The 15684-nt window shown below is 37.5% G+C and overlaps 1 protein-coding gene across 2 annotated transcripts in view; it reads left to right on the top strand.

Moving 5' to 3' along the window:
- Positions 1–6706, top strand: part of AK4 (adenylate kinase 4) — a 49411-nt gene extending 42705 nt beyond the window's left edge. For both annotated transcript variants that reach the window (XM_070746078.1, XM_070746079.1), the window contains 3 exons: positions 301–473; positions 2133–2251; positions 6034–6706. In XM_070746078.1, the coding sequence (XP_070602179.1) occupies positions 301–473; positions 2133–2251; positions 6034–6148 (407 nt within the window). In that variant the 3' untranslated portion in view covers positions 6149–6706. The remainder of the gene's footprint in view (positions 1–300; positions 474–2132; positions 2252–6033) is intronic.
- The last annotated feature ends 8978 nt before the right edge of the window (positions 6707–15684 follow it).

A 15684-nucleotide genomic window follows, 5' to 3' on the forward strand; every position in this document is an offset into this window, starting at 1 on the left:
GGTCTTATTCTGTCGTCAGTCTTCTATGTTTCTATGTTATTTTATATATTTTATTGTAGGGTTTTTGGGTGTATTTATGCTGTGGCCATTTTGGAGCAGCCTCATGTGTGATATATAAGCATTGTAAATACCTGGTAAAAAGTAATTCAGTTTCAAGTACTTTAAGTACAAGCTATGGAAAATTCATGGAAACTACCAACTCATCTACTTTAAGGCTATAAAATAGGGGCGGGTTGTTTTTTTGTTAATATTCCAAGCTCTTTCCACAATTTATTGTTTTTAATACACTTTTTCATATAGGTTTTCCAAGGACATTGGGTCAAGCTGAAGCACTTGACAGGATATGTGAACTGGACCTAGTGATAAGTTTGAATATCCCATTTGAGACTCTTAAAGACCGACTTAGTGCTCGTTGGATTCACCCAACAAGTGGCAGAGTATACAATATGGAATTCAATCCACCTCAAAACCATGTAAGATAATGAACTGTGATTTGATAAGAGGAAGGGTGGGCAATGGACATTCAGATAATTTAGTATCCTATGTCTTATTAGAATTAGAATTCTTTATTGGCCAAGTATGATTGGACACACAAGGAATTGATCTTGGTGCATATGCTCTCAGTGCACATAAAAGAAAAAAGATACATTTGTCAAGGATCATGTGGTAGTTGTATTTTCTAGACTCACATTGATAGGTTTACGTATTTAAATTCCATGTTTTGGGGAAATGAAAGAGAATGGGAAACTCAACTGGGGGAGGAAGGGAGGGCAAGAGGAATAAGTATAGCCGGCTACCTGTCCAGTTCTTACTAGAAATGATTTCGAAATACAAGTAACCTTTCACTTAATGACTGCTCTGTTTAGCAATTATTTGAAGTTAGCAAGGTACTTAAAAGTAACTTTATGAAAGGTCCACACACTTATGACCATCATAGCATCCCCACAGTCACATGATTGTGATTTGCCATTTTTATGCTTCACAAGCAGACTTAAAGGACTAGCCAGCAATACTGTAAAAATCACAAGTGGTGGTGACATGGTGTCTTTTTTCATGCCCATGGATGATTTGTTTAATGATCACCAGTGTTTCATGTAACTGCCATATTATTTAGTGATGGAGTTGCCAGTGAGTTAAGCAAGGACAATCTACACTATTTAATGGCAGGATGCCTTCTGCCGCACGAATCCCAGCGACCAGTTAGGTCCCACAGAGTTGGCCTTCTCTGGGTCCCGTCGACTAAACAATGCCGTTTGGCGGGACTCAGAGGAAGAGCCTTCTCTGTGGCGGCCCTGGCCCTCTGGAACCAACTCCCCCAAGATATCAAAGTTGCATGGAGAGGGTAAAAACAGCTTCTCCCATTCCCCAGAGGCTCTCTGGAGGTCGGAAACGGCCTGTTTCCCAACTTCTGATGGGCCCAGTAGGCTCGTGTTTCACTCTCCCCAGGCTGCAAAGGCTTCCCTGGAGCCGGGGAAGGGTAAAAACGCTTTCCCCGCCGGAGGCTCTCTGGAAGCCAAAAACACTGTCCCAGAGCTTCTATGCAAGCCAAAAATCAGCTGCCTGGCGCACACATACATGTTAGAGCTGAACTAGGGCAACGACTTGTGTGCCAGCAGATATGGCTCTGCATGCCACCTGTGGCACCCGTGCCATAGGTTCGCCATCACTGGATTGTTGATATAAGCAGGCTACTCCAGGACTGTCTTTATTCAAAATCACACAAGTCAACCAAATATAAATGCCAATCATTGGAAGGGGTTTGTGTATCTGTATATTTTTCCTGAACAGCTTGCCCTGGGTAAAGTTAAAAAGAGATATATTCAAGAATATCTATCCATGTCATCCTCATAGACTCAAGTGCAGGAAAAAAGGGTAAAATGTCAGTCAGAAATATAGAGAATTGCGATCTTCATATCTGGGGAGGTGAGCCATTAATCATATTACAGTCTAGTAAAGGGTGTAAATTTGGATGTGTGTCTTTTTTTTTGGAAGTAAAACCAATAATTTGTATATAACAAGACTGTTCGACAATGAAAAGACTGGTCATTGGGCAAGAGATAGAAATTTTTCAACATGCAGGTTTTTAAAACTTAGTTTCCCACACAGTATAATTCATACCATATTTTAAACAGGGTATTGATGACATTACTGGTGAACCATTAATCCAACGGGAAGATGATAAGCCCGAAGCTGTTGCTGCTAGACTAAGAAAATATAAAGATGCTGCAAAACCTGTAATGGAATTGTACAAGTGAGTTGGAATCCAAACACCATACAATCAATTTTTAAAACAATACAAGAAAAGGAATGGAGTGTGTCAATAGTCTTTTATTTTTAAAATAATATTTCATTAAAGCTTTACATAAATAGAAATAAACTGACATCAGCTCACAAATATATATACATATATATGTATATAAAGAAATGATTTCTCTATTAAGAATAATCTCTGTGTTTCTGTCTGCTGTGGACATACCTCAGGGATATACATACATACATACATACATACATACATACATACATACATACATACCCGATGAAGGCAAATAAGTCTGAAATAGATCTACAGTGATCCCTCGATTTTCGTGGGGGTTGTGTTCCCAGACTGCCCGCGAAAGTCGAATTTCCGCGAAGTAGAGATGCGGAAGTAAAAACACCATTTTTGGCTATGGACAGCCAAAACCTTGCCGGGCTTGAAGTTGGGGGCGGGGAGCGACGAAAGTGCGGAGGCCGGCGAAGATTGTTTTGAATGTCGACCGCCCCGCCCCCTAGTGCCTCTGGCCCCCTCGCCGCTACCCCCCACCCGCCCGATCCGCCCTTCTCACCGGCTTTCTTGGGGAACGGGTCATCCTGCAGCAGCACTGGTGGCTACGGCTTCTCATCCTCATTCGGCCGCTAGCCACTCTGAGCGCTTTGAGAATGCCCGCCCCACCCCTCTCGCAGTCCCTTAGCTGAGAGCGCTTTCATCCCAGCTGTCAGCAAGGGAGCTGCAGGAGAGGCGGGGCAGGCGTTCTCATAGAGAGAGAGCAACAGACAGAGTGAGATAGAAAGGAGAGAGGGAGAGAGAGAGGGAGAAAGAGAGAGAGAGAGAGCAAGAGGGGCGGAGAGTGGAAGGTAGAGAGAGAGAAATGATAGAAAAAAGGGGAGAAAAAAAGAGAAATGAGAAAATGATTGAAGCAGAGAATGACAGGAAAGAGAGAGAAAGAGAGAGAGACATGACTCTTGGTGATGACGTATGACGAAAAACGGTGATGACGTATGACGAAAAACGGTGGTATAGAAAAAAAACCACGGAGTATTTTTTAATTAATATTTTTTGAAAAAACGTGGTATAGCCATTTCGCGAAGTTTGAACCCGCGAAAATCGAGGGATCACTGTATAGTAGTCTCACATCTTTTTCATTTTCAGGAAAAATATGTTACACACACATACACACACACACTCATTCGTAGATTTTCACAGGTATAGGTATGTAGGTCTTGGCATATTCGGGTCTTTTCCTATGTAAAGTTGATAGACTCTGGATGAATACAAAGCTGAAGATAAAAGCCTAAAGATGACAAGTGGGACCTCGTTGAAACATCACCAGAAGTCTATCAACTTTACATGGGAAAAGACCCGAATATACCAAGCCCTACATACATATGTACGTACGTACATACATATATGTGTGTGTGTAAGAGAGAAAGCAAACGTTGGAATGGTTTATTAGTGTCTGCATTAATTGCAAAATATGACAATCTAGGTTGGTTTAAAATATTTTCTATTGCAATATACACATTATTTTTTATGTTTAAAAGAAGATGAAAGTCATGGGATACAATACAAATAGTTTTGGATAACACAAACTTCACTGAATAATATTTTTCCTTTATTCTGTTACGCTACATCAATTGACATGTGAATATATGCCCATCTGGAAAATACTTCCACTCTGAAATATCTTATTAGAAATGCCCTTTATTTTCTTTGTTCAGTTACAAACATGTTATCTCTTTCACAACCTAAAAGACCTCTGGGAATATAGCTAATGGCTTAATTATGATTGCACACAATTTGTATCGAATAGTTGCTAAAAGACTTACATAATTAATACAACTGAAATGAAAATTAGCAGTTGATCATTCAACTATATTACAATTGATTCTAAAATGTGTCTTGTGCTAATTGAAGTGTTTAAATAAAAGATTCAATGTTAGATTCTGGATTTAATGCTCCCATGTTCCATTTTTAAGAGTGTACTGTAAATGTGTATTACCACATTTTCAAGGAAGTAAAAAGTTAGCCTGGATATGTTTTGTGGTCATCCTGCTAATAGATTGAGATTGATCCTAGGTATCTACTGCATTCTCAAGTCCTATTATATAGGTATTGCTGCTTTAAAATGGTGTAAATAATGCAAGATTTTTCTAACAATCAAGTGTCTGATAAAGTGAAGGAAACATGAATTAATAGTTTAGTGTTTAGTATCTTTTTTATTAACTATTTTTAGGTTTATAAAAATATTAAAAATTTATAACACATAAAAGAAAAAAAATCTAAGCAAAACAGAAAAAAAACAAAACAAAAAATACGTTTTGAGATATGACTGCTTGTCCAATGTAAACATTTTATAAATGCACTCACATCATTACTATTCATATTTTAAACACTAAGCTAAACTTAGATAATAAAATTGTATTGTCAGAACTTGACTCTGCTGAAACAAAACTTAACTGCAAAACAGAGTTGACCAATAAAATAGAACCAATAAATTAGTAAATAATAAAAAACTAGTACACAAGCATCTTTCCTGGGGGACAGTGTCTCTTTACAACAGTTGCCAGACATTATTCAGAGTTCTTCACAAATTGATGCATTTTAATCCTTTGCAATTTTCTTTAATGTATTAATATTTCTGAACCTCCAGGTGCTTGATTATCATAATCATCTGTAAGGAATTCCAATAAGGAATTGAGACATAACATGTACAACTAAAGCACAGATTGACAAAGGCTATATACTCATACATTTTTTTATTTTCTTTAATTCTTTAGCCTCTTAATCATATTAGCAATAGACTTACTGTATTTTTCAGAGTATAAGATGCACCAGAATATATGACGCACCTTAGGTTTTGGGGATGAAAATAGGGAAAAGAATCTGCTTATTCAGGTATTCATCTAGCTACAGTCCCGATCAGCTTCAGCACATTATTTTATCCCCTGGTTAAGGGCTTAAAAAAATTATTCTGAGAGAGTAATGATGAAAGATCTTGCAAGCCAGTAAGAACTGGGAACATCATTAGCACCTGGAAAGAAACAGTCTGAGCAAGTAGAGCAATGGAAAAACCCTGCAAAGACTTGGAAAACATTCTTCTCAGAGAGTAACAATGAAAGAGCTTAGGGACATTAATAGTACCTGGCTAGGGCTGGAAAGAAACATTTGGAGCAAGTAAAGCAATGAAAAAAAAATCAAAGACAGGGTTTGGAATACATTCTTGGCAGAGAGTAACAATGAAAGAGCTTGCAAGCTGGTAAGAGCTGGGAACATCATTAGCACCTGGTTAGGGCTGGAAAGAAACTTACTCAGAGCAAGTTAGAATAATGAAACAAACCCCAAAGACTTAGGGCTTGGAAAACATTCTTCAGAGAAACAATGAAAGAGCCTGCAAAGTAAGAGCTGGGAAGATCGTTAGCAGCTGGTTAGGACTGGGTAAAAAAAGCAGCTACATTTAGATATAAGATGCACTCTAATTATCAGCCTCATTTAGGGAGGAAAAAGGTTATTAAATAAATGTCCTTTTAAAATGCCTGTTTATTGGCATTCTATTGATATCTACGACTCCTGGAATTCAAAACAAGTTGCCTAAAGTCATAAGTAAAATCACTTATTAGTAAAGGTATGCACACTGAAAAATATAAAACAGTCAGTCCTGTTTTATATTGTTACCTAATCCTTTTGGCTTTTACTAAAGAACACAGTAGAACCTGCAATACTGGTTTCCTTAAAATTATTCATTTGCTAACACAAATGTCTAATTTCTATTTCAGAAACAGAGGGATTCTTCACTCATTCTCTGGAACAGAGACCAACAAAATCTGGCCTTATGTTTATACTTTGGTGTCTAACAAGATTCCTCCAATCCAAGCAGAAGAAGCTAACTAAGCATCTGTAAAATGGGAATAAGAATTTTATGTTGTTGATTTTGGTCTTGTTTATCATGTGCTGTATCTGTGCTCTGCTCTTTTTTTTAAAGAGTAGCTATTCTCTCTAATTCTGCTGGAGAATAGTGGTGGAACTCCATCTTTCAATGATCACTCTATATGGAATTCTACTTCTTGGCATATAAATACTTGTGCATGGACTTCAAGTAATTGTAATTGATATGCAGAGGCAATTACACCTGAGCAGCTCTAGGATCCATTGTTCAATCACTCCAGCTACATTTAGATCTTCTCTGTATTCAACAAGCATTTTCATGGATCCTTAATCTAACACTCCGTTTAAATGGAAACACAAAGTATTCTAGGTGTATCTTCAATGCGGTATAAGCACTGTGGAAAATACATGCATTATGCAGGTCAAATCATGTATGTTTTGAGTACTTAAAAACCTGAGAAGAATCGTGGTGAATTCAATCTCTCGGTTTGCTAACAGGACAACCTTAGATAAATATCTGTTATAAAATGCTGCTGTATAATAAAATTAGACTTTCAAATTTGAGTGGCTTTAGGCCTTTCTTTGTTGAAGAGCAGGCCTGTTCTAGTTCCAAGAACAGTTTCACGACGTGGTTAGTAGTTTTAAAACTTTGATTTTATAATATAGTACTAAAAGTGCAATATCTCAATTGTTTTGCTCTTGTAAATTTGTCCCAATTAGCCATCATCAACCAGGCCAATGATTATGGGGGCAAACATAAGTCAGGCTCAGTTGGTTGTTGATGTATTGAGTAGCAAAAATCCATTGCTGTAGAGGTGGCAAAATAGATATTTGCAGTTCTATGTCTGCATTTTAGAATTGTCCAGGTAACTGTTAAAGCTTAGTCTTATGAGCAAAAGATGTATATCAAGACTACGATTTAATTTAATAACAAGAGGGCAGATTTTGACTTTATTGCCTATATTTCCTGCATCTTCTTCTTTTCCTTGATAATTGCTTTGTCAGCATCTGACAGAGGTTGTAGGTAAGAGGAAGCTTTGGATGAGGAAAATCTGATCCATCTACTGTGAACTCATCCCTTAACATTCACTCTGCTTTTACAATGTTGTTCTTGAGTTTATATGCTGCGATGGTGCAATTAATGTGAGTATTGACCAAATTCCTGCCAGCCGTTTTAAATCAACAGTTGAATAGATATATTTAACTTTTAGTATGTTTGTTCAAACTTATTTTTTCTCAAGGGATCAATTTCTACTCTGCAATGCATATGAGAAAGCTGGGGCTCTACTGTAGGAATCTCTACAGGTTTTGTAGGATTCAACATAATTTTTTTGATAGATGGTGCTAATGGTCCTTGTTGGCCCATGCTAAGTTCCTCGGAGAGTTGTCCTAAAAGATCTATAGAAGATGTAAAAACAGCATAGCTTTGCTAAATTGTTGCAAGTTGCCTTATTTTATACAGTAGAAAAGGGATGAAGTAAGGTGGAAATGCATTTGAATAAATTAGCCTTTCATGAAATTATTATTTTCCCTTGATGCTTTTGATATTAAAATTATACTTTTTGACACAATACAGTTAAGTTCCACATATAATGAAATAGACACAAAACTCCTAATTTGTCTAATTAAGGTTGGAGCTTAATGCCATTTTTTCTACATTCCTACAAACACTTACTATACATTAGCTCATACTGGGGGAATTGGTAACTGCAATTAATATTTTCAAAATTGAATTGGCAAAGCCGCAGTGTTAGTATAGTACATTGCAAACTGTTAACTACAAGAACTTTGTGTAGTTATTTTTTAACCTTTCTATATAAATTTTATACAGGAAGATATGCTACTGCACAATTCATTTTTTATATCTTTACAAGTTTAGACTGAAGATATAAACCAAATCATATACAGTAAGCATATTTTTAAGTACACTTACAAATCTTCCATGACTGGGAAACTTGTTCCATCTATGTCAATGAGGAACACCCTTTTAATAGGCCTACCGGAGCTTATTTGCAATAATTAGCAAACAAACTTCCAGCAGACGTGGTTGGTAAATCCACAGTAACTGAATTTAAACATGCCTGGGATAGACATATATCCATCCTAAGATAAAATACAAGAAATAGTATAAGGGCAGACTAGATGGACCATGAGGTCTTTTTCTGCCATCAATCTTCTATGCTCCTATGTTTCTAGGTTTCTATAATTACATGATCACTAGATATCAGCAGGTGAAGAAAAATTACAACTCCTTGCTGCCATCTAGTAGTAGTGCAGACTTTTGTGCCTAGATATGGTACCCTTTCCTAGAGATATTTTCATTTTGTCCTTGATTACTACCTTATATAAGACAATAGAAGGACATTGGTTTTCATTTTTTAAAGAAATTTATTTTTACACAAAGCATTAAGAGGGAGAACCAGGCTGCTGTTCTATGTCCATACTTGCCCAGGAGCAAGTGCTCATGAGTTGTGTGGATTTCATAAATTGTTACATGTGGTATTGTCCACTTGCCTTTTTAAACTTTACACACAGATACTGTTACCAATACACTGTTTTGTTACTTGTTAATATTTGATTTAAAGACGTACTCTAGCAATTGCTTATGTGTGAGTATCCAAAAAATGTAAGTTAGTTACTCGCTGTTGCAGTCGTTGTTTTCACAGAGCGATTGAAGTAGAAGCCAAAACATTAAGAGCCATTGCATCACAGTAGCGTATTCCCATTCATTTAAATCAGTGTTTCCCAACCTTGGTAACTTGAAGATATTTGGACTTCAACTCCCAGAATTCCCCAGCCAGCATTTGAACACTGATTTAAATTATGAAGCTGCAAGAGTCATGTATATGTCAGACTTGTTGTAATGATCTACTTTAAAACTAAAGTCTTGCTTTTGGCTGATAGCTACTTTAGCATATCACTACAACCACCATACTTTCATTTATTACTGTCATTTAACTCTCAAGCATACTGTTGAATTTTTATCTGTTTTATACCTTGAACTTTTAAAAATGTTGCCTTTTTATTCCACGCTGCATTGCCATTTACTCTTATTTTTTAAAATGATGTATAAGCATTTATATGAAGCAATGATTGCTGTCTCGTCATTATGGAAGAATGAACATGTCTGAAACCAGCCCAAGATTTTTACTTTGTAATGAAAAATGGATTGTCATTTGGATTGGTGCTGGTTTACAAATTGGTTGTTCTGAGTGCTTCAATGTTTCTTACAATTCATTTATCGAAGATTTCATATATGGAGGTGCTTCCCATCTACTTTATTTTAGCATGACTAGTTTTAAAACTTTTTCGGAAAACAAATTATCCATTACAATATATACTGCTCAAAAAAATAAAGGGAACACTTAAACAACACAATATAACTCCAAGTAAATCAAACTTCTCTAAAATCAAACTGTCCACTGACTGACAATAAATTTCACATGTTGTCAGCACATTCAACTTTGTACAGAACAAAGTATTCAATGAGAATATTTCATTCATTCAGATCTAGTATGTGTTCTTTGAGTGTTTCCTTTATTTTTTTTGAGCAATGTATATTTGGAAATATAGCTTTTCAAAGGTATTTTGACATTCTTTTAAAAGACCTTGAATCATCCCCATCAAATTCCATTAACTCTCACTGCTGGTACTTCAGGGAGTTATTTCCTTGATGTTATTCCTATCAATAAGTGAAATTAAAAACATCACCCTTGTTGCAGTTTTATAAAGTTTAGAAATTTTAATGTAAAACATATTTAAGAAGAGAAAAGGAAACCCTGTTAAATATTATGCACATTTTAACTCTTTTGAAGATAACAAAGCATTGGCCCAATAAGAACATTTTTATGTACATTATGATGAACATCACTCAGAATCATTTGTAAGATGGGCAGCTATAGTAATCAAATTGATACAGTAATAAACAAAATACTGTATGTTAATTGCAGCTTTTCAATGTAGAAAGAAGTTTCACTTGCTCCTAAACTATTCCTGCTCAATGTCTAATGTAACCAAGGAAGAAATGATAAAAATCCTCTCTAGTTTCTAGAGTGTAGATTTCAGTTAATGTTTCTGGAAAAAACTCTCTGTTGGTTTCTGTGATGGGTTTATACAATGCATTAAATCAAGATATAATGGCCTAGTTCAAACCTTAAGTCATAATGGGTCAATTCACATATCTTTGCCCCAAGCAACATTGGGTTTAGCTTTCTATTCTGTCATAAAGTTTTTTCTGCTTGATGTCTAATTAGTGTCAGTCAATTTTGAGCATGGACTTTAAATGTAGGGCTGGGTATGCACCTTTTTTTTTGTGCTCCAAGCACATAGTGAAAATAGCAGATAATGCCACAAGGGATTTAGGATTTTCTGAAGAAAGGATGGACAGAGTTCTGATCTTAAATGGATTATTCAGCTAACTGCTAGCTATAGTTCAGCAATTCAAATCTCACCACCGGCTCAAGGTTGACTCAGCCTTCCACCCTTCTGAGGTGGGTAAAATGAGGAGCCAGATTGTTGGGGGCAATATGCTGATTCTGTAAACCACTTAGAGTGGGCTGTAAAAGTACTATGAAGCAGTATATAAGTCTAAATGCTAAATTAACTTGAACTGAGTCTATATTTCCATCCATTGTCATTCTGTATATCATAATAGCTTGAAGAAAAATCTTCCAAAGAGACTTACAAAGTGATAAAATACCGTAAGTTTCATTTGGAAGAATGAAATAGGGGAGTCCAGTAAATATATATCACCAAATGCTGTGACAACATGTAACTAACCTTTATTAATCTTCAAAAAGCTAACTAGAATCTGACCAGTTTAATGGCTGGATAGGAGATCAACATAGTATGCCTTTAGGTTAGTTTGGGAAGTTGGAAAAGCCTGCTGAAAGAAGGCAATATTAGACATCTTATCTTCCAAACAAAGTGCATGGATATTCCATCAAGTCATCCACCTTTGACTTTCCCTTGAAGGAGAATATTTATACTTTGATATTAGAAGAGAAGCACTCTGTAAGTCTCCAAAATCCATATTTATGGCAAAGGGGTAATCTATGAACACATTATATTGCTTTATGAATCTTCTGCAAGTGTATGTAATTAAATGCATCAAAATATTTTACAGGATTAAAATATCTAGTTGTTTTGAATTGTACACATTCAGATGCTACTGTCTTCTTGTGATACCTTTCCCCCCAAATTATTATCTTCTGTAATTTACCATCATTTTCACCTCACAATGTCAGCACCTTACTGTGAATTGGATGTGTTTTCTAAACTCAGCAATTGTTATATAATGACTGTATAATATTGGAACGTAGGTGTTCTTTGGTTAGACAAGTGTTGTAAACAATTTTTGTCTCAAATGACATCACGGGAGATGCAGTTTAGTTCTGCCTTGCCTAGCCTTCTCTCCACTCCCTCCAAATATTCCATATAGTCACTGTATTAGCATTTGTTGTGTGATAATAAATTATATTTAATTTAAGCCATGCTGTGAGAAGTGTGTATTATGTAGATAAGGTAAAGGTTTCACCTGTCTAGTTGTGTCTGAATCTAGAGGGCAGTGCTCATCTCCTTTTTTCTAGCTAAGTAAGTCAGCTTTGTGCAAAGATGCTTCTGTGTTCACGTGGCTGACAAGACTATATGCCAATATTTTATATATTTACAGTGTTCCCTCGATTTTCATGGGGGATGCGTTCTGAGACCGCCCGCGAAAGTCGAATTTCCGTGAAGTAGAGATGTGGAAGTAAATATACCATTTTTGGCTATGGACAGTATCACAAGCCATGCCTTTAACCCCTAAATGACCATTTCCCATCCCATTAACAACCATTTATTCACCATTATTACTGATACTCACCATTGAATAAAACACTTAGTGATCCTGATATTTATAAACATAATTATTTATTAACAATAATTATTTTTTTTGTTATTTATTTGCAAAAATTATTAGTTTAGCGATGACGTATGACATCATCAGGCAGGAAAAAACGTATAGAAAAAAACCGCGAAGTATTTTTTAATTAATATTTTTTGAAAAACTGATATAGGCTATTCACGAAGTTCGAACCTGCGAAAATCGAGGGAACACTGTATTTAGATTTATAAGCCACCCCTCTCCTGACAGACTCAGGGTAGCGTACGATAAAACCAGATACAAAATGTAAGATATTAGAACATATTCATCCAAGTTTCATTCATACTACTGGTCGGAGTAAAGTTGTCATTTAATGGCTCCAGGCCTGCTGGCACAGCCATTAAAAAAAAACCTTTCGGAAGGCCAGGAGGATGGGGGAGGTGCAAATCTCTGGAGGGAGCTGATTCCAGAGGACTGGAGCTGCTACAGAGAAGGCCCTTCCCCGGAATCCTGCCAGTCGGCATTGTTTGGCTGATGGGACCCGGAGAAGGCCAACTCTGTGTGATCTAATCAGTCGCTGGATATGTGAGGCAGAAGACAGTTCCATAAATAATAATAATAATAATAATAATAATAATAATAATAAAAAAAATAAATTTATTGTCATTGTCAAAACAACGAATTGTCATTGGCAACGAAAGTCGTGTGACACCCAGAGACCAGTCCAACCACACATAAAATTTAAAAATAGAATAAAAAATTGAATTAAAAAAATTGAATAAAATGTCCCACCCACTACAAATTCCCCACCCTGAACCACTCAACCATCTACATGACAAACCGAGTAATATTGTCTAACAGTTCACTGATGGTGACCCTTCAGTTCGTTGTTAAGTGCGAGTATAGCTCTGGGATAAAAACTATTCAGGAAACGTGTGGTCCGAGTTCTAGTTGTTCTGTATCTTCTGCCAGAAGGCAACAGTTCAAAAAGATTGTAAACAGGATGAGAAGAGTCTTTGAGAATGGTATGCACCTTCCTAGAACAGCGAGATGTGAAGATGTCATCCAGGGCGGGTAGCTGGAGCCCAATGATGTTTCTGGGCAGTCTTAAGCCATGTAGGGCTTTATAGGTGATAACCAACACCTTAAATTGTATCCAGATGCACAGAACGCCATTACCTTCCCACCTCAGTGGTACAGTACCTATTTACTTGCATTTGCATGCTTTTGAGCTGCTAGGTTGGCAGGACCTGGGACAGGAATGGGAGCTCACCCCATCAGGCAGGATTCTGGTCTTGAGCTGCCAGCCTTTCAGTCAACAAGCCCAGTGTCTTAACCGCTAGGCCAACACACTCCTATTATGTCGATACATGAATGTAATAAAAGCTGGCAATGTGATTCCCATTGCAAACCTTTGTTTGACCATTGGCCAGTTCTGCCCTGACTTGGTTTCAGTTTTGATTCATTACTTCTAATTAAAAAAAATAAATGATGTGCTTAACACTGTGTTTCTTTATAAGAATGCCTCTTGACATTATGATGGCCACCTGAGTATTCCTAGAAAACAAGCTGCTAACCAATACCTGATCTCTAGAAGTGTGACTTTCTGCTCTAAAAAACCCAAAAGTATAATGAAGATTTTCAGATTACTTGGAGGGATAGCAGAAAGCAATCTTGTTACTTTGCTTCTGTCCAACGCATGTTTTGTCCTGTCTTCTCCACCATGTTAGTCATTTTATAAGAACATGCATGGCAGCCTCTCAAACTCCACATGTGTGGACTGCTATACCACAGAATGATTCCTTGTCCCTGGCTAGCTAATGAAAAGCAGGTCTGGTTTTCAAAATATTTGGTATGGTAGAAAATTAGGCTGAGTCTAGACTCTAGAGCATACTGTTGTTAAAGACTGCGTCCATTTGCAGTTCATTCTGCATTTCCTTGCAATGAATGATGAAAGTCATAAGTGCCATGGTATTAGTTGGTATAGTGCAGTGATGGCGAACCTATGGCATGGGTGCCACAGGTAGCACACAGAGCCATATCTGCTGGCACACGAGCCATTTATTTATTTGTTTGTTTGTTTGTTTATCCAATACATAATAATACACAATGAAGGTTATAGTGGAAATACTGAAGAAAAATAGAGGAGAAAATATAGGAATAGAATATATTAATGAGATAATAGATGAAAAGATATAGGGATAGGAGAGAAGAGATATGAGATACGGGGTAGACAATAGGACAGGGGACGGCACGCTAGTGCACTTATGCACGCCCCTTACTGACCTCTTAGGAATCTGGAGAGGTCAACTGTGGATAGCCTAAGGGTAAAATGTTGGGGGTTAGGAGAGTACACCACGGAGTCCAGTAATGAGTTCCATGCTTTGACAACTCTATTACTAAACTCATATTTTTTTCACAAGTTTGGAGCGGTTAATATTAAGCTTGAAGTTGCACTAATATTAAGCTGTTGCATGCTCTTTTGTTGTTGTGGTTGAAGCATTGTCCTAGCTGAGCTCCAACATGCATGTGTATGCTGGCCAGTTGATTTTTGGCTCACACAGAGGCTCTGGGAGGACATTTTTGTCTTCCAGAGAGTCTCTGGGGGAATGGGGGAGGGCGTTTTTACCTTCCCCTGGCTCCAGGGACACCTTTGGAGCCTGGGGAGAGTGAAATACAAGCCTACTGGGCCCACTAGAAGTTGTGAAACAGACCCTTTCCAGCCTTCAGAGGGCCTCCAAGGGGCAGGGGAAGCTGTTTTCGACCTCCCTAGGCATTGAATTATGAGTGTGGGCACTCCCGCATGTGCGATAGCTCGCGCCCACGCTCTTTCGGCTCCCGAGATAAAAAAAAGGTTCACCATCACTGGTATAGTGGATTAAGGCACCTGGCCAGAAACCAGGAGACTATGAGTTTTAGCCTGGCCTTAGACCCAAAGCTAATTAGAAGATTTGGGATCAGCCCTTTCTCAACCTTCAGAAGCAAGTACAGCAGTACCTCTACTTAAGAACTTAATTTGTTCCATGACCAGGTTCTTAAGTAGAAAAGTTTGTAAGTAGAAGCAAATTTTCCCATAGGAATCAATGTAAAAACAAATCATGTGTGCAAACCCATTAGGAGAGAAATAAAAGCTTGGAATTTGGATGGGAGGAGGAAGAAGAGGTGGAGGAGGAAGAAGAGGAGGAGGACAGTCGCTGCCGAAGGAAGAAGGTGAGGTTAGGGGAATCAAAAAAATCTAGAACTTTAAGGCTTAAAAAAAAAAAGAGGGACTCTGAGATGGCGAGGAGGAGCACGCGCCTCCCATACACCGAAAATTTCCTTTGGCAGCCCAGAAATGTCTCAGATGGCTGGGATTGAAGAGGGAATGGCAGGAAACTGGCCGGGCCTTCGTGCCGCTCTCAAATTTCCTGGGAAATTTTTCTGGGCTCGGGTTCTTAAGTAGAAAATGGTTCTTAAGAAGAGGCAAAAAAAATCTTGAACACCCGGTTCTTATCTAAAAAAGTTCTTAAGTAGAGGTCCCACTGTAATGGCAAACCCATTCCAAAATATTGCCAAGAAAACTGCAGTTTCCTGTCCAGGCAGTTGCCACAGTCAACACTGACTCCAAGACATTCACACAAATCCATACCCTTGTTACATTCCAGCCAATTATCTAAGTGATTACAGCAAACAACATTTG

The sequence above is a fragment of the Erythrolamprus reginae genome, chromosome 3 (assembly GCF_031021105.1).
Source record: "Erythrolamprus reginae isolate rEryReg1 chromosome 3, rEryReg1.hap1, whole genome shotgun sequence".
Lineage (NCBI taxonomy): Eukaryota > Metazoa > Chordata > Lepidosauria > Squamata > Dipsadidae > Erythrolamprus > Erythrolamprus reginae.